The sequence below is a fragment of the Saccopteryx bilineata genome, chromosome 8 (genome assembly GCF_036850765.1).
Source record: "Saccopteryx bilineata isolate mSacBil1 chromosome 8, mSacBil1_pri_phased_curated, whole genome shotgun sequence".
Lineage (NCBI taxonomy): Eukaryota > Metazoa > Chordata > Mammalia > Chiroptera > Emballonuridae > Saccopteryx > Saccopteryx bilineata.
Genome location: NC_089497.1, coordinates 9104670 through 9128690, shown reverse-complemented (window position 1 = coordinate 9128690; position 24021 = coordinate 9104670). Strand labels below are relative to the sequence as shown.

Genomic DNA, 24021 nt, shown 5'->3' with positions numbered 1-24021 from the left:
CGTGGGTTGTTTGTTTACCTACAGAATAGCTGGTCACAATGTGTTGTAAACGAAGGAGGTATCTTTTCCTCTGATGTGTTCTTTGCTTGTCCCTAAAGTTTGGCTTTGACAGAGAGCTAGGAGATCTAGTTCAGTTGCAGGGAGCTGCTTTTCTGAGGTTTAGATGATGTAGATGAGATGGAGTTGGAGGCAGATTAAGTACAGTTAAGTCCTGTCATTTGGGCTTGAGCATGTATCTTAAGCCTTTATGCTTGGTATTTTTCTAAGTGCAGGATTCTTAAATCTCAGAAACTTGGTACATAGATTCAGTTCCCAAGTAAGGATTCCTTTTTTTTTTTTTTTTTTAATGTTTATTTTTATTGATTTTAGAGAGAGAGGAACGGAAAAAGAGAAACAGGAACATCAAACCGTTCCTTTATGTGCCCTGACCTGGGATCCAACCAATAATCTCTGTGCTTTGGGATGATTCTTTAACCAACCAAGCCCTGCATCCAGGGCCCAAGTGAGGTTTCTTTAGGGCAGCAATTAGAAGGCTTCCTCCCAGAGACCAAGTTAATTTATAGACGGAAGTTAGCAGGATACCATTTACATTAAATGCAACCTTCCGTTTTAAGTAAAATGTGACATTTATGAGGGCAGGTATTTTGGCTGTTTTGTTTCACTGTAGGGCTTATAACAGTTCCTTGCACATAGTAGGTTTCAGTAATTATTTGATGATGAAATAATGAATGATTGTTTTCTGAAAGGGATGTACGCACAGTCATTTTGGTTCCCTAACTGAATCTCAAGATTTAACATTATTGAGAAATAATGAAAGGTGGAACAGGGCCACTGTTGGAAAAGAGGCAGTGTAGTGGAAAGACAATAGGATGCGGGTGGGGCATAAATCACCTTTCTGTGACCTTGAGCAAGTCATTAAATGCCTCTGATTCATCTTTTAAAGCCTCAAAGTTAGTATGATTAGATATGAGCTAGTTTTCTTTTTTAGATCTGAGTGCTTAGTGGATCTAAGCATGCATTTTTTTCCAGCTAGGGAGGATATAAAAAAAAAAAAAAAAAGGAAGGAATAGAGGATGGAGAAAGAAGGAATTTTATGGCTCAACATTCAATTTTCAGTTAATTGCAGTGGGAGTTAGGCGGCAAGGATGGCACCAGAGTAACCAAATTAAAAGTTAAAACAAAATTTAAAAAACAAGACAAACTGGATTCAGGGTAAATGTCTTCCTTAGATAAAATATTATTTTCTAATTTAGATATCATCTAAAATTGTAAAAATACAGTACAGGTGGGGTATTTACTGTATACTTAAGGAATTACGCTAATAATATTTTGAACATTTTTTTTTTATTCATTTTTAGAGAGGAGAGAGAGAGGGAGAGAGAGAGACAGAGAGAGAAGGGGGGAGGAGCTGGAAGCATCAACTCCCATACGTGCCTTGTCCAGGCAAGCCCAGGGTTTCGAACCGGCGACCTCAGCATTTCCAGGTCGACACTATCCACTGCGCCACCACAGGTCAGGCTGAACATTTTTTTTGTTTAATCTTTCCAACCACCTTATTAGATGAGCACTGTTCCTCCCCCCCCACCCCAATGTTGTGGTTGAGGAAACAGTATTCTAGAATTTAAGAACTAGAGTAGCATTTCATTGTTAGTGTGTGCTGAATGGAGATGGGATTTAAACTCAGGGTCATAAGGCTCTGGAGCTCTTAACCATTGTGCTCCTTGGCTTTCTGATACAGTGTGACTTAGTCGTGATACCTCCAAATTCGTTGTACAGAACTGTAATCCAGAGTTTGGTATCTGTATTCTTACATGAGGTTGGTTACATGGTTTGCTTTTGTGCAGATGGGCTTCCAAGGTAAAGTTAGGTCATAAAATCATTAGAAAGCTTTTTGTGTTTCCCCCTGCTCTTGGAATGGTTTACTTTAGGATTAGGTTAACTCCTTCAAAACTGGTGCTATTAAATGATTCTTTAGTGTTTAACCTAAGTACTTGTTACTTTGAAGTTTTGGTGACTATATTGGTATCAGGATGACCTTTTTTTTTTTTTTTTTTTTTTTTTTTACAGCAGATTTTAGATAAGCTTCCAAATTTTACTATGTTTTAGGCTTTCTGCTTCTTCCAGGTCAAGTTAAGAATGTTTTATAGATTCAAGTTTTGTTTCATTTCGAGTTCCGCATATATTAGTCTGTTTTTTAAAATCTGTGTATAATAATAAGTAGATAGAGCCCTTGTCCTTGCTTGTTTTGTTTTGTTCTTAGTAGTCTTTGCCAGATGTTGATCTGTTTTGGGGGGCTTTCCAAAATCTGTCTTTTTATTTCATACATAACCTTTATTTTGTCTTCTAACTTACTTTTACTTTTTGTCTTTAATATTTCTAATTTCTACTCATTCTAGTGGTTATATGGCTCTTTTAATACTTGAATTCACAGTTAGTGAGTTTCCAATTATGTCTAATAATGAAAAGCATTTTGGGCTGTGGCGTTTCTCATCTGACTTCGCTTCGTAATATAAAATCTTGGAGCCCTGGCCGGTTAGCTCAGTCGGTTAAGAGCGACATTGGAAACAGCAAGGTTGTAGGCTGAGTCCCAGGTCAGGACACACACGGGAAGCAACCAAAAAATGCACAACTGAGTGGAACAACAGATGCTTCCCTTCCTCCTCCCTCTCTCTCCCTTCCTCTCTCTGTCTCTCTGAAAATAAAAAAGAAATTAAGCCCTGGCCAGGTAGCTCAGTCGATGAGAGCGTTGTCCAAGAGCACGGAGGTTGCGGGTTCGACCCCCTGGTCGAGGCACATGCAGGAGCAGCTCCGTGTTTCTGTCTGCCTCTCCCTCCCTGCCTTTCAAAAAAAAAAAAAAAAAAGATTGTAATCATCTTGAATCCTGTGTTCATTCTCTCTTTGATTTCCTTTTTATTGCAACTATGAATTCCTGAAGGTATGTGTTTTTTTTTTATTTATTTATTTATTTATTTATTTATTTGGTGAGAGGAGGGAAGATGGTGAGGTAGACTCCCACATGCACCCTGACAGGGATCCACCCAGCAACCCCATCTGGGGCCAATGCTCCAGTTCCAAACTGTGTTTAGCACCTGACAGTGATGTGCTCCAATGGAGCTATCCTCAGCACCTCAGCACGGGGGCCACGCTTGAACCAGTCCAGCCACTGGTCGGGCGTGAGAGGGAAAGAGGTGGTAAGGGGGAGAGGGTGGGAGGAGAAGCAGATGGTCACTTCTGCTGTGTGCCCCGACAGGGAATTGAATTTGGGATGTCCATACGCCAGCTCGATGCTCTATCCACCAGCCAGGGCTGGTATGTGTTTTTAAATTGTTTTAAATTTAGGAACTTTTTCCAACCTCAGTATCTAAAAGATACTTATATATCTTTTCTATTAACAGTTCTTAAAGTTATGTTTCCAACATTTCAACCTTATTTCATGAGCCCTTCATTTCTGTCTCTGGTATTAGGTAGGGCTCCAATTTCATATTTAGTATGTATGTGGGGGGGGTTTTGTTTTTTGTGTTTTTTTTTTTCACAGAGACAGAGAGAGGGATAGACAGGGACAGACAGGAACGGAGAGATGAGAACCATCAATCATTAGTTTTTCAGTGCACACTGCAATACCTTAATTGTTCATTGATTGCCTTCTCATACGTGCCTTGACCGCGGGCCTTCAGCAGACCGAGTAACCCCTTGCTGGAGCCAGCGACCTTGGGCTCAAGCTGGTGAGCTTTTGCTCAAACCAGATGAGCCCTCGCTCAAGCTGGCAACCTCGGGGTCTCAAACCTGGGTCTTCCGCATCCCAGTTTGATGCTCTATCCACTGCGCCACCGCCCGGTCAGGCTGTGTGTGGTTATTTTTGTTGTCTCTCTTACCTGATTGGAGAGTTAAATGCTTTCTCCCACGGAACTGATATGCTATCTCTGTCATACTAAAACTTGACGGAAAATGCTGTTTTTTTCCCTGAGCTGTTTTGTTCCATCATTCATCTTGTGAATACTGTTCTGCCTTCATTGCTGTAGCTTCATAATAAGCTCTAGTTGCTAGAAGAGTAAGTTTGCTTTTTTTCTTCCAAGGTGCCATGCACTTGATTCTTCCTTAGAAATTTCAGAATAGTCATTCCAATTTTCCAATTCCTCAGAGAAACCTGTTTGAGTTTTTTTATTATTATTATTAATTTCCTTGAATCTGTAGAGCAGTTTGGGATCAGTAACATCTTTACGATACTGAGTCTCTCCATGAACTGGGTATACTTTTTTTTTTTTTTTTTTTTTGTATTTTTCTGAAGCTGGAAACTGGGAGAGACAGTCAGACAGACTCCTGCATGCGCCCGACCGGGATCCACCCAGCACGCCCACCAGGGGCTACGCTCTGCCCACCAGGGGGCGATGCTCTGTTGCGACCAGAGCCACTCTAGCGCCTGGGGCAGAGGCCAAGGAGCCATCCCCAGCGCCCGGGCCATCTTTGCTCCAATGGAGCCTTGGCTGCGGGAGGGGAAGAGAGAGACAGAGAGGAAGGAGAGGGGGGAGGGGTGGAGAAGCAGATGGGTGCTTCTCCTGTGTGCCCTGGCTGGGAATCGAACCCAGGACTTCTGCACGCCAGGCCGACGCTCTACCACTGAGCCAACTGGCCAGGGCGGGTATGCTTTTTTTTATTTAGATCTTCTTTAATATCTCTTAATTCAGTTTATAACTTTAACTGTAGGATTCTTAAACATTATTTGTTCTAGATAATTATTTATTATAACAATTATATGTGGTCCTTTAAAATATTTGTTTTTTGTTAGTGGTGTGTTAATTTGTTAGTGGCTTTTGTACATTAACCTTCTGTCTAGCCACCTTGCTAAGCATTTCTGTTTTACTGGTTTTCCAGAGGTAATTTGGGGGTATTGTATGTAAAAGGTTATATGCATACATCATGATGGTTTTATTAATTTCCTTTTTTTTTTTTTGCCTGTAAGATGATAGTGGATATTGCTGTTTTATTGCTGATTTGAAAGGATTGATTCCAACTTGGATACCTAGTGCACTTCTAAAGTGTTTACATTTGTTAGCTGTACAGACATATGTTATAAAGAGGGTTCTCTTTCTAAAGAACTAAAGGTTATTGTGTACTTCTTCCTTCGGCCAGAGTGACTCTTGTGAATGTTCTCACTCCCGGCATCCTGGGGGGGTCGAGGGGAGGTAGCTTGTTTGTCGGCCGCTTCTCTGTCAGCCGAGGTCTTTTCTCTTGGTGGTGCGTGTATGAATCATTTCTGGAAGGCTTTTTTGTATGTGTATGTGTGAGAAATAAAGTTATATTTGTACAACTCAGGCATGAAATAGACTATCTTATTCTAGAAGTCTCCTTTGTGCCTCTCCCACACTGTCCCTCCCTTCTGCATCCCACTAGCTGCTATCTTGACTTTCTGAAGTTAATGTTACCATGAAAACACCCATTTAAAAGTGTATAATTAGATGAATTTTGACATACAGAATAATTCTGTCACTCCGAAAGATTCCCTTGTGTCACCTTTCCCATTTAGTATTCCCACCCTCTCTATTCCAGGTAACTGTTGCTCTGATTTTTATCCCTGTAGATCAGTTTTGGCTGTTTTAGGTCTTTACATAAGTGGAAGCATAATACTTTTTTTTTTTTTGCATTTGATATTTTTTGCGCAGTAAAATAATATCTGATATTCAGCCGTGTTGTTGCATGTATTAGTAATTTATTTTTCTTTATTACTGAGTGATATCTTAATATTCTAACATTTGTGTGAACATGTAGCTGCTGGCGGCCTTTGAGTTGTTTCTAATTTGTGGCTCTTGTCAATAATGTTGCTACATGGACAGCTGTAAGCAGGTCTTTGAGTAGACATAGTTGCATTTCTCTTGGGCAGATACTTAGTGTATTTGTTACAAGGTGTTGCTAAGTGGTTATTCAAAGCGGTGCATTCCCATTTGCAGTGGATGGGCGTTCTAGTTTGTCTACATTTTTGTGGACATCTAGTGTTGTCACATTTTACGTTTTAGCTATTATAGTGAGGATGTTGTGGTACCTCACTCAGTATGGAATACATTTGTATTTCCCTAATGACTGTTTTAAACTTTTTAAATGTGCTTATTAGCCATTTTTGGATGATTTAACAATACTGCTGCTACTCACAAGATCATCCATAACAATAGCTACTTACTCTTCCAAGTCTGAAAATGGCTAAAGCGTGAATTCAAGATGTTACTAGCGGTTAAACATTTTGGGAGCAAGTGTTAATATGCTCATGAAACAAAATGAAACAGCACAGTTTTCCCATCACTCTTTTTTTATTTTAAACTAATACAAATATTGATCGACCTACGACCTATGCAACTTACGACCATTCGACTTTACGACCACAATCGCCAGCCACGACTGCTCCAGGTCTGGCAGCGCACGCGTTGCCCCAGCTGGGCGTAAGACAGTGCGGACCAGCTTCCGGCAGCACTACCATCTCCGTGAGCACCATTTCAACTGTTATCCCAGACTCGGTACAGCAATTTATGTTTTGTGTCTTGGATATTTTTCATCAAACTCCTCCCAAGATGTCTACCAAGAGGAAATTGTCTTTGCAAACATTAAACCAGTTGTACTGGTAATGCAGTGTTTTACTTAAACCTGACAAATGTAAAAATAAGAAACAAAATGGTGTAGAGATGATACAAATGGCATAAAATGAACAAAGAAAATTATGATATATAACAATAATGAAAGAAAATTATGATAAAATATGACTTAAAGATTTTTATAACATCATTTCACAGTGCTGTACATATAGCCTACTCAACTTACGACCAAATCGTGTTATGACTGGTCTGTCGGAACCAATCGTGGTCGTAAGTTGAGCACTAGCTGTACCTGATAAAAAGGCTCATTGCTGAATAATGAAAGCCCCCCCCTTTTTAATTGATGTCTCAGACTAACATTAAATTAATTTATTTGGTAATCTGTTGCACACACAATAGGAATCTTCATGACGTGTATTTTGTTCGGAGGGTACAAGATACTTTTACCTTGTGGTGGGTTTGGATGTAGTTGGCAGGTGGGATGAACTGTGGAGTTAGATGGTTGGTAGGCAATAGGGCAGAGAAAGACTTTTTTTTTTTTTTTATTTACAATATTTTGGTCCATGTGAGAGGAAGACAGAAGTGGAGCCTGTTTTGAACTGGAACAGAGAACACTTACTACTTGCTGGGATTTTGTTGGTGCTGTTCAGCCCGGAAGAGGGGGCAGTAGGGTGGGCTGCGGTCAGCTGGAGCCTCGGGTCGCTGCAGAACCGCGAGAGTTGGGTCCCCTGGGACCCGTCAGGAAGGCCCCTGGGTCTGCCCGTGGGGCCTTCGGGGAAGGTGTGGGGCAGGGCCAGGCTGAGGACGAGGGTTGCAAGGGCCCTAGCCATAGTCCAGTGCCTCAGGTTGAAACTTTCCAGCGTTGGGAGGGAAGAAGCCACTCTCTCTGCACAGGGGTCCTGGGCTCCGTAGACACACTTTGTGCCTGTTTTGTTTGCACCGTACAGATGCTCAGAACTGACTTCCAGGCCTCTTCCCCAGGGGGGCAAGGCTTCAAGTCAGTGGTAGACTGTGGAACTAACAGAGCTGGCAGCATCCTGGCTGGTGGCTCTGAGGGAGAGCACCGGTGCGTCTGCGCATGCGTAGCCGTAGCTGGGTAGATGAAGGCAGGACCAGAGACGGCCGGGTCAGCTCCGTAATTTCTGTGGAGTTCCCTGGGTGGGGGGGGGGGGGGCAGGCTTCTGGGGGTTTGGGGACCAAAGCAGCCCCCTCAGGGCATGGGGTCCTGTGTGAGCGTGTGGTCCTAGGGCCCTGTGAATGTTGGTATTATTTGGTGTTGCCATTATCATACTCTTGGCCATCTTGGGGTTGGCTCAGGCAGACACTAGCCTCAGGGTCTGTGGTTTCCTGGGTGCGAAGCAAGTCCCTTCTGTGCATTCTTGGCCGTGCAGGTGGTATTCACGTCCCCCTGGGACCCGCTGCACTGCCTGGGGAGCAGGTAGCGGTGTCCGGGTTCCGTGTGCAAAGGGAGGGGGCTGCTCGCAGCACCTGTGTTTCTCCTTCCTCCTGTCTTAGGGTCTCCGGGGGCTGTCTATGCGGGTGAGAGGGGCAGGGCTGTGGGAGGGGCTTCCTCCTGTCTTAGGGTCTCCGGGGGCTGTCTCTGCCAGTGAGAGGGGCAGGGCTGTGGGAGGGGCTTCCTCCTGTCTTAGGGTCTCCGGGGGCTGTCTCTGCCAGTGAGAGGGGCAGGGCTGTGGGAGGGGCTTCCTCCTGTCTTAGGGTCTCAAGGGGGCTGTCTATGCGGGTGAGAGGGGCAGGGCTGTGGGAGGGGCTTCCTCCTGTCTTAGGGTCTCAAGGGGGCTGTCTATGCGAGTGAGAGGGGCAGGGCTGTGGGAGGGGCTTCCTCCTGTCTTAGGGTCTCCGGGGGCTGTCTCTGCCAGTGAGAGGGGCAGGGCTGTGGGAGGGTCTTCCTCCTGTCTTAGGGTCTCCGGGGGCTGTCTATGGGAGTGAGAGGGGCAGGGCTGGGGGAGGGTCTTCCTCCTGTCTTAGGGTCTCCGAGGGCTGTCTATGCGAGTGAGAGGGGCAGGGCTGTGGGAGGGGCTTCCTCCTGTCTTAGGGTCTCAAGGGGGCTGTCTATGCGGGTGAGAGGGGCAGGGCTGTGGGAGCGGCTTCCTCCTGTCTTAGGGTCTCCGGGGGCTGTCTCTGCCAGTGAGAGGGGCAGGGCTGTGGGAGGGGCTTCCTCCTGTCTTAGGGTCTCCGGGGGCTGTCTCTGCCAGTGAGAGGGGCAGGGCTGTGGGAGGGGCTTCCTCCTGTCTTAGGGTCTCCGGGGGCTGTCTCTGCCAGTGAGAGGGGCAGGGCTGTGGGAGGGGCTTCCTCCTGTCTTAGGGTCTCCGGGGGCTGTCTCTGCCAGTGAGAGGGGCAGGGCTGTGGGAGGGGCTTCCTCCTGTCTTAGGGTCTCCGGGGGCTGTCTATGGGAGTGAGAGGGGCAGGGCTGGGGGAGGGTCTTCCTCCTGTCTTAGGGTCTCCGAGGGCTGTCTATGCGGGTGAGAGGGGCAGGGCTGTGGGAGGGGCTTCCTCCTGTCTTAGGGTCTCCGGGGGCTGTCTATGGGAGTGAGAGGGGCAGGGCTGTGGGAGGGGCTTCCTCCTGTCTTAGGGTCTCCGGGGGCTGTCTCTGCCAGTGAGAGGGGCAGGGCTGTGGGAGGGGCTTCCTCCTGTCTTAGGGTCTCCGGGGGCTGTCTCTGCCAGTGAGAGGGGCAGGGCTGTGGGAGGGTCTTCCTCCTGTCTTAGGGTCTCCGGGGGCTGTCTATGCGAGTGAGAGGGGCAGGGCTGTGGGAGGGGCTTCCTCCTGTCTTAGGGTCTCCGGGGGCTGTCTCTGCCAGTGAGAGGGGCAGGGCTGTGGGAGGGGCTTCCTCCTGTCTTAGGGTCTCCGGGGGCTGTCTCTGCCAGTGAGAGGGGCAGGGCTGTGGGAGGGGCTTCCTCCTGTCTTAGGGTCTCTGGGGCTGTCTATGCCAGTGAGAGGGGCAGGGCTGTGGGAGGGGCTTCCTCCTGTCTTAGGGTCTCTGGGGCTGTCTATGCCAGTGAGAGGGGCAGGGCTGTGGGAGGGGCTTCCTCCTGTCTTAGGGTCTCTGGGGCTGTCTATGCGAGTGAGAGGGGCAGGCTGTGGGAGGGGCTTCTTCCTCTTAGGGTCTCCGGGGGCTATGTGAGTGAAAGGGGCAGGGCTGTGGGAGGGGCGTGGCGGGGCGCTACTAGGACCTGGTGCCTCTCTGCCCCTCACTGAGCATCCTTTATCTTCTGTAGTCTTCATCTTCCTATGGAGTTGTGGGAATTTATGTCTTCTGAATGTCTTTTGTTATACATACATTTTATTCCTCTCAGTATATAGCTTATTTTCTTGTCAGTTTCTGTAGTCAGTGTATTTTATTTATTTCTTTAAAGATTTTAGTTTTAGAGAGGAGATAAAGAGAGAGAAAGGAGGGAAAAGCATCAACTCCCATATGTACCTTGACCAGGCAAGCCCAGGGTTTCCAAACCAGCGACCTCAGCGCTCCAGGTTGATGCTTTATCCACTGCGTCACCACAGGTCATACCGTCAGCATATTTTAACATTATTAAAGTTCATTTTGCTTCTCTTTTTTCTTTTAATGTGCTTTAACTTGATAATTTTGCACCGTGTCTGCAAAAAAATTTTCATATATTTCTGTCTAAAATGTTTTATTGTTTTAGCTTTTGTGTTTAAGTCTGTGGTCTATATGGAGTTTATTTTTGTGTGTGCGCCGAGGTGTAAGAGCCAAGGCTTATATGAAATTAATGAACCACGTGTTCAGTTTACACCTCCTGTATAGGCTAGAACATTTTACTATTGAAAAACTATTTGGTTATCTTTCTGTGTATTTATGGACCATAAGGTTTGTTTTCTTTTCTCTGACATATTTGTTTCCCTTGTTTGTTCTATCTTTTGGGTTGTTTTGTCCTTTTGTTTATTTGATGGAGTTCTTTATAGCCCAGATACTCCCCCCAACCCCACTAACATATTTTGTAAATATCCTTTCCCATTTTCACAGTGTCTTTTTACTCCCTTTACGGTGTCCTTTTGTAAAATAGAAGTTTCTTTTAATTTGGTCTCATATATAATGTTTCCTTTATTATTTGAACTTCTATACCAGGGGTCGGGAACCTACGGCTCGCGAACCAGATGTGGCTCTTTTTTTTTTTTTTTTTTTTGTATTTTTCTGAAGCTGGAAACGGGGAGAGACAGTCAGACAGACTCCCGCATGCGCCGGACCGGGATCCACCTGGCACGCCCACCAGGGGGCCACGCTCTGCCCACCAGAGGGCGATGCTCTGCCCCTCCAGGGCGTCGCTCTGTTGCGACCAGAGCCACTCCAGCGCCTGGGGCAGAGGCCAAGGAGCCATCCCCAGTGCCCGGGCCATCTTTGCTCCAATGTAGCCTCGTGCGGGAGGGGAAGAGAGAGACAGAGAGGAAGGAGAGGGGGAGGGGTGGAGAAGCAGATGGGTGCTTCTCCTGTGTGCCCTGGCCAGGAATCGAACCCGGGACTTCTGCACGCCATGCCGACGCTCTACCACTGAGCCAACCAGCCAGGGCCAGATGTGGCTCTTTTGATGGCTGCATCTGGCTCACAGACAAATCTTTAATAAAAAAAATAATAATAACGTTAAAAATATAAAACATTCTCAGGTATTACAATCCATTCATTTTCTACTGCTCACGTTCATGGTTGTGGGTGGCTGGAGCCAATCACAGCTGTCCTCCGGGACAACACCAAATTTTTATTGGATAATGGGTAACATACAGAGGCTGTTGTATGGCTCTCACAGAATTACATTTTAAAATATGTAGCGTTCGTGGCTCTCTCAGCCAAAAAGATTCCTGACCCCTGTTCTATACCCTGTTTCATGAAAACATTCTCTTTTGTTGCCAAGTGTTTTTCTCTTTCTGCATTCCGTATTTAAGTCTTATTTTACTTGGATTTGAATTGTGCATATTGTTTGAGGAGGTCTTCAAATCCAGTTTTCCCTTCTGGAGAACCAGCAACTCTATTGAAAAGTTTCTCCTCCCCATTGATACTCTTCCTGGTGACTATTCTTTTATCCTTGAGTTGGGACTTTTTTTAAAAGAAAAATAGGTCTCAGGGAATTTCCCCTGAATTAAAGTATATATTTATTATACTATTACTGAAGCTTATGTGAATATAATGTAGGCATAAATTTATTATGTTCTATTGTATGGTTCTTATGCACTAAAACTAAAAGCAACTAGTAACTTACATGTAGTGAAAACTAAAAAATTTGTAAAATTTAGAGTGACAAAGTACATTCAATTTAATAATGGTTCTGTCTTTTTTTTTTTTTTTTTTTCATTTTTCTGAAGCTGGAAACAGGGAGAGATAATCAGACTCCCGCATGCGCCCGACCGGGATCCACCCGGCACGCCCACCAGGGGCGAGGCTCTGCCCATCCTGGGCGTCGCCATGTTGCGACCAGAGCCACTCTAGCGCCTGAGGCAGAGGCCACAGAGCCATCCCCAGCGCCCGGGCCATTTTTGCTCCAATGGAGCTTCGGCTGCGGGAGGGGAAGAGAGAGACGGAGAGGAAAGCGCAGCGGAGGGGTGGAGAAGCAAATGGGTGCTTCTCCTGTGTGCCCTGGCCGGGAATCGAACCCGGGTCCTCCGCAGGCTAGACCGACGCTCTACCGCTGAGCCAACCGGTCAGGGCAATGGTTCTGTCTTATAGAGGCTCCCTTGGCGCTTGGACCTTCAGCCAAGGTCATCGATATGCGTGTACCAGGATATTCCTGTGATACGTTATTGAACTCGGAGAGTAGATTTGATTGCTGTTGTCTACGTCTGTGACCCTAGTACTCAGTAGCCATTGTCTTAAGAGTGGTGTTGTCAGCCTTCTTGTTGTAGCGTCATCCCAGGAACCTCAAAGTTTGGTCAGACTTAGTTTAAAACACTTTTTTCTGTAACTCAGTGAATGTATTATAAGTATTGCAATGTCTCTCAAGCAGAATGTTGAACAGAATAGGTGGTGTGATTTGTGTAGAGTGGGGATACAATTACTGCGAAAAAGAGGTAGTAACAGTGACAGCTTGCTTTTAAATTAGTGCCAAATAAGTGTGATTTATTAGAACTTGTGCGTACTTGACCTTGTGGGGAAATGTGGATGCCGGACAGCCGGGAGGGTGCGCTCCTGTGCCGTGTGGTACCTGCTTCTGCAGCCCCCGGGAGACAGTGCTGGTACACTGGGGTCCTGAGTGTGTTGCAGTTCGTGCTGCTGCCCTCCCTTAGGGCTGCTGACCTTTGTTGTGGTGAAGGTTTTAAACCTTTCAAGTTTGCTGCCAAAACCTGTAGTATTTGAACACATATTACAAACACAAAGCAGCTGGGAATTTGGGGTAAGAACACAGCAGAATGTAAGCCCAGATGTTGGGCAAGATTTCTTTGAGTTAGGTTTTTCTGGGTGAACTTTCAGTCCATGTATTTAAACTGTTTAATTCGGGCTGTACAGCACGGTATTTGACTTCTCATACAATATGCTATGTTTCTGCCTCTTAACTGGGAATTTTCCAAGGATTAGTTTTTTGGGCTTTTTTTTTTTTTTCTGCTTCTTTGCAAGTTTTGTCTTTGAGCGATCGTGTATTTTCTCAGTTACGAGTGTTCACTACGACCAAGTTGGAATGTTTAAAATAAATTTACACCCTTACATAAACTCTCATTGCAGGTTTTTAATTACCTGTTTCTGTTCAGACATCCAGTCATTGCTCATTGTTGTTCCATACATTCGATTATCCTTTACATGAAGCACTTTGAGAAAAGTAATACACAAAAAATAAATAATACACAGAAAGTAAGTTCGGTGATGGTGGGGGCCCAGGAATGCATAAATGGCCTTAGAAGTTCAATGAAGTCTTTTTAGGCTGTATTATTTGGACGGAGGGGACCCGAATAAGAATGGAAGGACCTCATAGAGGAGGTCGTAGTGGTTGAAATGAACTGTTGAAGACTAATAGGCAGTTTGATGGTGTCACCCAGGGCAGACAGAAGTCCACAAACAAGGTGCCCTCTGTTCTGTACAGGTAGCTTTGTGTTTGCTAATGAGGTGACTCCTGGTTGGAGGACAGGGCAGGTTCAGGATGGGGGTGGTTCCAAGAAAACCAGCCACTGGGCTGAGAGGGTTAGACTTTCAGCACAGTCCACGGTCCAGGGAGGGGGAAAGGGTTGGAGATGGGGCCCCGTCCTCACTGGCCGATAATTGAACCAGTCATGCCTGCATAATGACATTTTTTGGTGCCTATGTATTTCTATTAAGTGCTCAGTAAATAGTAGTTCTAGGCTAGAACTTAGCGTGTATGTGGTTAATTTTGCCCTTCCTAGTTGCTTCTGAGACTCATTCTCTTAAAACTGAGCTCTATCATTAGTATATTGTCAGGAGATAAAAAAAAAAATGCTTGAAGGAAAGTTGAAGCTGTCAGGGTCCAGTTAGGACACGGAAGCTGTACAAGAATTTGAATAGGGAAAGTTTACTACGAATAAATATTGACTAGGAGCAGAGGATTGGCTGCAGAACAGAGGGAGGTTGAGATTGAATCCCACCGGATGAGGAGGAATAGAGGCTGGGACCTTCTGCACATAGCTCTTCTCTGGGTCCTGGAAGAAAGGCAGATAGAGCATGTGCCGTACTGGACGTAGCATTATACAGGGTGCGTATCTAGGTGAGTGGAGCTTCTAATGTGTGTGTGTAACGAGGATGGCCCAACACTGGACTGGCTCTAGGGACTGCTTGCGGTCCACAGAGCTGTTAGGAATTGCACAGTATTCTAATAGTTTGAGAGCTCTTCGAGCATGTTTATTTTGTTTTATTAGTATAAAGGATTTTATTTTTGGCCTGCAAGTTAATTATGAAACTTTGAAGTAAAGAAACTAGAGATGCATACAGATTTAATTGGACAAGAGAGCAATACATCAGAAACCAGTCAGATCATTAGCATCAAAACAAGTTAAATGCATATTTTAGTTAAACTGCAGAGATCATCGTTTAAGGGTATGATTTGAGGCACAGAAGTTTTGCTGAATCACATGTTTTCATAATAGAGCGCTGTAACTTCAAAACACACTGTTCTGAAAGATTTGGCAAGTCGGGTTTCCGGGAGGGACTCAAATGCATGTTCCCATAAAGACCAGGTGTCACGGTGTTGGGCTCTTATTCGGCCTGGAAATGTATTTAATTCTGTGTGAACCTGGCTTAGAACAATATCTTTGGGGAAAATTGCATTTAGGGTTTCTGCTTATGATGCAGTTTTTTCATCTGCTAGTTAATGAGGGTGGGGGTTCCTTTGTGGGTGTGGACATCATGCAGGTGTCAGATTGGTTGAAGGGGTGGCAAGCACGAATGGGAACTCTGGGGTGAGGGAGGGTGGGAACAAACATTTATTGAGGACCGACCATACTCATTGCCCGTTGCTACGTACTTCCCAGCAAGTATATCGTTACTCTTCTTTTTTAATTACACGAAACCTTAAGAAGGTTGCTCCAGGATTCTATAAAAAGATAGGAAAAGACTTTTTAAATGCAGAATTTCTGGCATTTGGAAGCCTAAATGTAAATAGTGGAGAAGAAGGGAAAAAGTGTACCTTCAGATTCACACACCTATGGAGGTCTGTGATTAATTTAGCGCTAAAAATGCTGTGAACGCAGAAGGATGACGAGAAGCCTTGAGTCTGTGGCCGTGGAAAGGCCAAACTACCCCCTCCCCCGCCCCCATCCGTGAGATGGCTCTGCAGACGATTTGTGGTTGGGAATTTCAGCAACACTCTGCACACTGCATCCTCAGCTGGAGGCAGGGTCGACAGGAACAGAGCGAGGACAGGGAGCCTATGGAATTCTGGGTGGGACGCAGGCGGGTATAGAAAACGGGCCTGACCTGCGTGGGCTGGCTGCTCCCAGCTTAGTTAGCCAGTGCCTCTCTTCCGCCCGTGAGTTCAAGCCCTGGGATCCGACCTGCGCTCCGGTTCCTCCGCAAGCTCCGCTGGATCCGGCCTTCAGTCCGTGCTTGCCGGGTGCCCGTCGCGTGCCGGACACGGTGCTGCTCCCCGGGAACGCGTCAGGGCGTGACGCGGGGCGTGCGCCGTCTTGGGACTTGTCTGGTCGTTGCCCGTGGTGTATATTCTTACAATCTGGGGTGCCGGGAGAGCCTCTCCCCTCAAGAGAAGGCAGCTGAATGTACACAAAATATAACCCTTTGAATCAGAAAGCGGAGCGGTGTTGGTTTTAGACCCTGAACGGAAGTGGGAGGGGAGGAAGAGGAAGACGAGGTGAGGCTAGATGGCTGAGGCCTGGGGGGGCCCCCGAAGACACGAGGGTTGTACTGTGGGAGACACGTGAGGTCGGCGAGCCCTACAGGGGGAGGGGAGTGCAAGGTTGTGTGTACGCCTTAAATTACAGATTTAAAAAAAAACCAATTCAGGCCTGACCTGTGGTGGCGCAGTGGATAAAGCGTCAACCTGGAATGCTGAGGTTGCCGGTTCAAAACCCTGGGCCTGCCCGGTCAAGGCACATATGGAGGTTGATGCTTCCTGCTCCCTTCCCCTTTTCTTTCTCTCTCTCTCTCTTCTCTAAAATGAATAAATAAAAAAAACCAATTCAGGAAATAAAAGGATTTTTATTCTTTTTTCTTCTTCTTTATTTTGCTTGTCTATCTGGTTAGAGGCAGGCTTCGGGCTTACCAAGACCTACTGAGGGACATATTATGTAATAGAAATGATCTGTCAGTGACGTCTGGGTAAGATGACACGTACAAGGGGAGTTGTGAGTTATCAGGTAGCTGCAGAGGCCCTCACAGAAGGGGACGTGTGTCTGGCCACGCGCCGTCATGGCAGCAATGTAATTAATTTTTTCATTGATGGGGGACGTTGGCATGTTTATCGCTTAGTGCCTAGCAATGCCTAGGTGCATGTCATTCCGACGTTTCATGATGCCTGGGGATTTTCTATGAAATTGGTCTGTCTTTCTCCATCGTTTCTTAGAAAATTTGAAGGCTTTCTTAGAGGTCATCGGAAGAGTTGCCTTCCCCCCCACCTCCCACCCCGCCCCAGGGATGGAAACCTTTGACTTTCTTTTCCTTTGCACTCAAAGCAAGTTTTATTTATATCTGGAAATTCAGTTAGAGGAACCGATGACTGACTTATGAGTCACTCACCCCTCAAGTCAGAACGCTTTCCGGCCCTGTGGTCAGCGACACATCCCTTCTTGCACAGAACCAGGGCCTCCTGCATCAAAGAGCGGTAGAAATTAGGACCGAGGTGGTTTTGTTACTGAATCTTTAATCTCCAGAATCGGATATAGAGCAGGGCAGATATGGAAAGAGTGTAGGCGGTGGCATTCGGAAAACCTGTTTTTAGCTGCTCTGCAAGCGCTGACCCCACGCAGCGGTGTCCGCCTCGGCTGCGACCACGCACTGTGGGTGCGCCCGGCGAACGCGGAAGCAGTGTGCAGTTACCTCGGCCGATGAAACAAGGACCTACCTGCCTTAGGCCCCAGCAGTCCCACTCCCGGGGAGATAGCCAAAGACACCCGAAACACGGATTGGAAAGGGTCTGTGCGCCCCTCTGTTCATGCCGCGTTACTTACATCAGCCAAGATGGGGAAGCGGCCCAAGTGTCCATCCGCAGACGAGTGGATAAAAAAAGCTGTGGTCCGTTCACGCAATGGAATACCGCTCAGCTATAGAAAAGAAGGAAGTCTTAACATTTTGAGACAGCACGATGGACCTGGAGAGTATTACGTTACATGCCAGTCAGAGAAAGACAAGTACCATGTAATTTTACTTATATGTGGAATCTAATGAGTAAAATAAAATAACAACAACAACAAAAAACCCTGTTCTCATGTTTTCTTCTTGGCTCTGCAGTTCCTAATCTCTTAAAGACTCCGTTAGCCATAAAACGAGAGTAACTTCCGAGAGGCGGTGTGCATGTGCCTGTGCACGTGTGTTGAATGAGATTAGATCCTGGAAGCGCGTAAGACAGTGTCTGGCATACAGCAAGCATACACATACAGGAGATGCCTGTTCTCTTTCCTTGGCCTAAGCCAGTGATCTATTTTTGCATCCTCCGAAAGCTATTCCAGAGCGTTATAAAGATAATGTCTTTACTGAAACAGATTTCAGACAGACCCAGCAGTAGGTAGGGTTAACCGGGAAGAGAAAGAATTTCTGTGAAACCCTCTAATCCTTAAATGGTATTGAAATTACTCAGATCTTCTTTTCCTTGTGGCTACATAGTACTGTGTTTTGCACATAGTAGGCCCTTAAGGACGTCATCAGGCAGTAAAAGAACCTTGAGGAAGGAATCTGAAGGGTTGTGTATAGTGTTGGCTTCTTGGCTTATTGAGTTTTTGTGGTTTTTGCAAGCCACTGACTCTCTTTTTTTTTTGTATTTTTCCGAAGTTGGAAATGGGGAGGCAGTCAGACAGAGTCCCGCATGTGCCCGACCGGGATCCACCCTTCATGCCCACCAGGGGCGATGTTCTGCCCATCTGGGTCATTGCTCTGTTGCAACCAGAGCCACTGTAGCGCCTGAGGCAGAGGCCATAGAGCCATCCTCAGTGCCCGGGCCAGCCTTGCTCCAATGGAGCCTTGGCTGCAGGAGGGGAAGAGAGAGACAGAGAGGAAGGAGAGGGGGAGAGGTGGAGAAGCAGATGGGCGCTTCTCCTGTGTGCCCTGGCTGGGAATAGAACCCAGGACTCCTGCATGCCAGGCTGACGCTCTACCACTGAGCCAACTGGCCAGGGCCGCCACTGACTCTCTTTGGACATTGTGTCTTGCCCTTCTTGGTCCGGCAGTGTGAACAGGTCGAACCCACCTCATACTCCAGTAGATAAGACATTCATACAAGGAAGACCTCAGAGCTCAGAAAGGGAGCTCTAGAGATGGGAATGGTCGGTTCCATCTTGGATCTGAAATTACTGGTCAAGGAGGAGAGAACTCTATGCAGGACATTTTTAGTTGTGGATCAGGGTGTATTGCATATTCTTAAACATCCCTCAGTCTGGGTTTGTCAGATGCTCCCTCATGATTAGATCCAGTTTGTACATTTTGGGGGCAGAAATCCCACAGGTGAGGCTATGTCGGCTTGGCGTACCGTATACTACAAACAGGAGCACAGGAGCACAGACTGTCATTTCCCCCCCTTGGTGATATTAACTGCCATCACTTGGTTGAGGTGCTTTCTGTCTGGTGTCTTCTTTATAGTTATTTTTTTCTCCTATTGTAATTCCTAGGAAAAGAACTTGAAGCCGTGTAACTAGTCTGTTTCTCATGAAACTCTCACCCAATAGTTTTAGCATCCATTGATGATTCTAGACCGAGTTATTACAGAGACGCAAGTAAAACATTTTCAAGAAAGATTTCATCGGATCCTTTTATTCCAGTGATATTTTGTTTATCGCAGGGGTCGGGGAACCTTTTTGGCTGAGAGAGCCATGAATGCCACATATTTTAAAATGTAATTCCGTGAGAGCCATACAACGACGTGTGTACGTTATGCATTATCCAATAAAAATCTGTTGTTGTCCCGGAGGACAACTGTGATTGGCTCCAGCCACCCGCAACCAGGAACATGAGCAGAAGAAGATGAATGGATTGTAATACATGAGAATGTTTTATATTTTTAACATTATTTTTTTTATTAAAGATTTGTCTGTGAGCCAGATGCAGCCATCAAAAGAACCACACCTGGCTCGCGAGCCATAGGTTCCCGACCCCTGGTTTATAGTATCATTTCCAGGGAACTGAGTTTGTTTCATGGTTCTGGCCCGGGAGCTCCTTTTGAGGAACGGTTGTGTGCAGGAACATGGCTCGCAGTTAGGGTAGTCCTTGGGGCTCAAGCAAATGAGGGCAAAATGTCAGTTCTACTTAGGATCTTTTATGGCAGATTGGAGAATGAGAATGAGAAGACTCTTCTTTCCTCAGACAGAGCTTAGGATCCCCATAGTGTGATACCCGCCTGGTGCATGGCCTGACCCAAGGTACACGGGGAAGTTTCCAGAACTGCCCGGTTTCAGTCAGCGATGCCCTCCTGGAGGTTGCCTAATGGATACCCGCTTTTCTTAACTCCTCTTGGGCTGAGCCAGCGCGCAGACACTCCTTTTCATTCTGGAAACGTAACGGAGGTGGCACAGAACAGGCCAGAAACTCTCAGTTCGGGAAGACGTATTCCTGGGGAGCCACGGCCAAGTTCCCTCTCAGCAGAAACGGGACAGTGGCACACGGGCTTCCCGCAGCGTGGTTCATTCTTCCTGCAACAATGAAGCTTGTTCGGTCTCGCTCAGTTCTTCTTAAAGTCCAGTTCATTTTGCCTTTTCCGTCCCCCCCCCTCCCCCGCCCCCAGCTCCCAGCATCAATTTATCTTCTCAGATTTCAGAGTGTGACAACTCTGCTGTTTCCTCCCCTCAGCACCAGCAGACCTTTCTGAACCAGCTGAGAGAGATCACCGGAGTGAATGACACCCAGATCCTGCAGCAAGCCTTGAAGGTAGGACCTCCTGTCGTATGACTGATAGTGTGTGCTCCACCCCATTTCTACTGCTCACCGTGTTGGAGCGTTGAGGTTTTCACTTATACCCTGTGGTGGTGGTAGAGCTGTAAGAAAGGACTTCTGTGCAGTCAGAAGCTTCCTTAACGTAACCTGCTCCGCTGCTGAGCCTGTGAGCTCTCAGCACTGCGGCGAGGGACAGGGGGCCCTCTGTAGGAACCCCTTCTCGCGCAGGGTGTAGGGCTGAGGCTCCCAATGCCGATGGCTGCTTTTATGCAAGAGCCACGATTTAGGGTGTACATGGGATGGAAGGTGGGATGGGGTGGAGTGGGAGGATGAGGGAAATGTAGACAATTTAAATAGGGGGTCAAAAGCTTCCATTTTTTTCTTTCCAAGGAAAAGTGTAAATTGGCTAACGTTCAACTTAGTATACCTTAAGAAGACTCAACAGCAAGCCATGTGCCACAGATAAAGCACAAATATGTTATGTTGGCTGCATGTTAGGTAGCACCCCATTTCTGCAGAGTGGCACCCGCTAAGTTAAATCGCATGTGCAGGCGCGTTGGGAAAGATGAGTGAGTGAGAGATGTTTAGGAGCTAGAGCTGGCTTTTCGGGTTTGTTGTTTTTGTATTTTCCTGAAGTGAGAAGTGGGGAGGCAGTCAGACAGACTCCTGCATGTGCCCGACTGGGATCTACCCGGCATGCCCACCAGGGGGCGACGCTCTGCTGCAACCAAAGCCATTCTAGCACTTGAGGTGGAGGCCATGGAGCGGTCCTCAGCGCCCGGGCCAACATTGCTCCAATGGAGCCTTCGCTGCAGATCGGGGAAAGAGAGACAGAGAGGAAGGAGAGGGGGAGGGGTGGAGAAGCAGATGGGCACTTCTCCTGTGTGCCCTGGCCAGGAATCAAACCTGGAATTTTAAAGCTGTCTTTTAAGCTTGTGGCATATCTGTCTCGGTAGGCCTACACACGGCTTCGATCCTTAGGAACTTGGCTCCGTGAGGCAAAATCAATCATGGAATTTTTGGTTCTGAGCCCTAATTCTTCATTGGTTTCTCAAAGTAATTTATCTTTTAAATGAATATAATCATAATCATCATAATTAGCACGTACAGCACTAGTACTATTTATAATTCAGGAAGGGTTGTCGTCTTGTCAGTATTGAGTATTTCTGTGTAGGAGTCTGTGTGTCTCTTTATACTATTAAGCTTCAGAGCATTGTGCTGTTTTCTCTCTATGTGCCTTTGACATCTGCTTACGTTTGCCTGTAGGTATGTAGTCAGCGTCCATATTAAAGGAATATCTGTTATCGTCTGTCCTTGTTTGCAGAAGTATTGTTTATAAATATTCTTTTTTTTACCCGTTTACATGACGGGCCCCAGAAAACATTATTTTAGTTAGTTCATTGGTTCAAAAGTATGAGTTTGTGATTGCCTTTTGTGAAGCAGATACAAAAGTAGTGGAAAACTAAGGAATTAGTTATAGCATTAATTTTCACATTATATTAGTAGGTTTAACGAATAGAAACGGGAATTACTCTTGATGCTGGTATCCCTTTGTTGACAGTGAATTTGCAGTACAGGATTAGAATCACAATAGTTTCAAAGCTGAAAATGGTTGTGGCTGTTAACTATTAGTTGTTACAGAGAAAATTACATAAGTCATAGGAGGTATAGAAATATTTCAAAATGGTTGATGTCTTGTCCTTGGTATTTGAAGGACAGTAATGGGAACTTGGAATTGGCGGTGGCTTTCCTTACCGCGAAGAATGCTAAGACCCCTCAGCAGGAAGAGACCACTTACTACCAGACAGCCCTTCCTGGCAATGACAGATACATCAGCGTGGGAAGCCAGGCAGACACAAGTAAGTTTACTTTCTCTTCCTTCATCTTTTTAAGAGAATGTAAGGAAAATTTCCTTGGGAACGTGTTTCTTTGGGTAAGCAGAGGCAAAGGGTGATTAAAGAACCACTTGACATTTGAAAGGAGCATATGTTTTATGAGCAGAATTATATATTTTTTTCCAGTTTAGGGGTGAAAGGTGGTATTTAAGTGAGTTACCCTTTCACAGAGCATCTCAGACAGTATCGGTTGTTCTGAAATTGGGAACTGCTACAGGACAGGTGCCACTCGTTAAGGGAACAGAGTTTTCTAGAATTTTAAATGGGGACAGTTATTTCTTTTATGGACTTGAAGGGTTGTTAGAGGCTTTAATATTATTTTCGAAGATAAAATATTATTTCTAATTACCGACGTGTTTGCCATTTAATAAAATTTTTGTTCCCTCAACCACTGCTTCTCCCAAATTAAAGATTTGGGGAAACGATTTACACCATGTAACAAAATAAACACACATATGCACACAGAGACACACATACACACACACACATACATATACATATAGAAAAGTTTACATGAGATTCTGGTTTTTCTTCATAGTATGAAGATGCTTACATAGCAATGAATTTTTAAAAATATGTTCTGTTACCTCCATATATCACTTTGGTATAAAAACTACACTGTATAAAATGTAGGTACAGTGTTTACTTTTATGCATTCTGGGTTTGAGAAGGTTGATTACTCAATGGCATTTGTAGTTTATAGACTTCCTCAGAGTCAGGAAGTAACCAGGAGGAGCCCATTCACGTAGGTGTTTCTCGCTATTATTGATTGGTGTGAAACACTGCTTAGTGTTTGTTAATAAAAGACTTTCCTTTCACATTTTTAGGGCCATCTTTATATTTTGCTTCGCAGATGACTTTGGGTTAGGCCACGCGGGGATGTTCCTGTCTCACACAGATAGTAAGGGACGGGAGAAATTTCACACACCTAAGAGAGACCTGGCTTATGTCCACGTTCGAGCCGGACTGCGGTGTGGCCTCTGACTGAATCTCTGACTTTGCTCTCTGCTGTTTCCCTCCTCTCCCTCTGCACTGTGATAATCCGGAATGGCTTCAGGTGCTCCAGCACCCGGTGCTGTTTGGTCTCTCTTGTTTTCGCATTGGCTGTTCCTCCCGTCTGGAGTCCCTGCCAGCCTTCCCCTCCAAGCCCCATTTCTTCCGCTGTGAGACTGGGCTCAGGAGCGGCTGGCTCTGCAATGGGTCCCCTGGCCTCTCGGTTGGACCAAGGGCTTCTCTAGCGCCCGGAGCATACCTTTGTGTTCAAGAGTGCTGTACTATTTCCAACAACGTGTGCCTTTCTTGCTTAGCAAACTGGAGACTTAAGAGGGCAAGAGACCGCTGGTGTTCCCACCGTCGTACTAGAATGTCGTGGTTTCTCACAAAGTGGTCGGCACTTTTCTGTGTACAGCTAGCTGTTCCAAAACCGATGAAAGGGGACAGGCTTGTGCAAGAAAGAGAGAAGAGAGAAGCGATTTTTAAAAGGTGGAAAAGGAGAAGTGTATGCACAGAGAAGGAGTTAGTATGTGGGAAGAGCATGCCTTTCAAGGGACTGAGGCTCGGACGGGAGGACAATAAGGTAGAAAAGAATGGTTTTGATCGAAGGTAACTGCTTGAAGTGAAGGAAACAGGAAGCTGACTCAGCATGCATGGTTCAGTGTTCCTTAAAAGGGTGAAAAGCTTTTAGATTGAGGGCTGTGAATTCCTAGTATAGGGGGTAGACCTGGTCACATGACATGGCCTGTATTCAGGCATTCCGGGGAATTAGGGTTATAAGAGTATTGTAAACAACAACAAAAAAGTCTTATTTTCTGTGAAAAAGTCAGGAAATAACAGTCTAAGCCAGATGTTAAGACCTGGTCAAAAAAAAAATTGTCAAAGAAATAGTGAAAATGTTAGGGACAGAAAGATCTGATTGGGCGCTCTGAGGGAGAAGGCACCTGACTTCAGACGGCATGTGTCCCATTTGCTCATAGTTCAAATATTTTTGCATATTGTGTAACCCTTGAGAAATATCCACTAAGCAATTTTATATTCCACCTGAGTTGTAGAAATGGAGTTTCT

At 45.9% G+C, this 24021-nt stretch overlaps 1 protein-coding gene across 5 annotated transcripts in view; it reads left to right on the top strand.

The window, feature by feature from the left end:
- The window catches only part of USP25 (ubiquitin specific peptidase 25), a 122129-nt gene that overhangs the window by 2656 nt on the left and 95452 nt on the right, over positions 1-24021 (top strand). For 3 of the 5 annotated variants that reach the window (XM_066241917.1, XM_066241916.1, XM_066241918.1), the window contains exons 2-3: positions 19982-20059; positions 21780-21924. In XM_066241917.1, coding sequence (XP_066098014.1) covers positions 19982-20059; positions 21780-21924 — 223 coding nt within the window. Of the gene's footprint in view, positions 1-1490; positions 1513-19827; positions 19847-19981; positions 20060-21779; positions 21925-24021 lie in introns of those variants that run through there. The other 2 variants (XM_066241919.1, XM_066241920.1) reach the window with 2 other exon arrangements.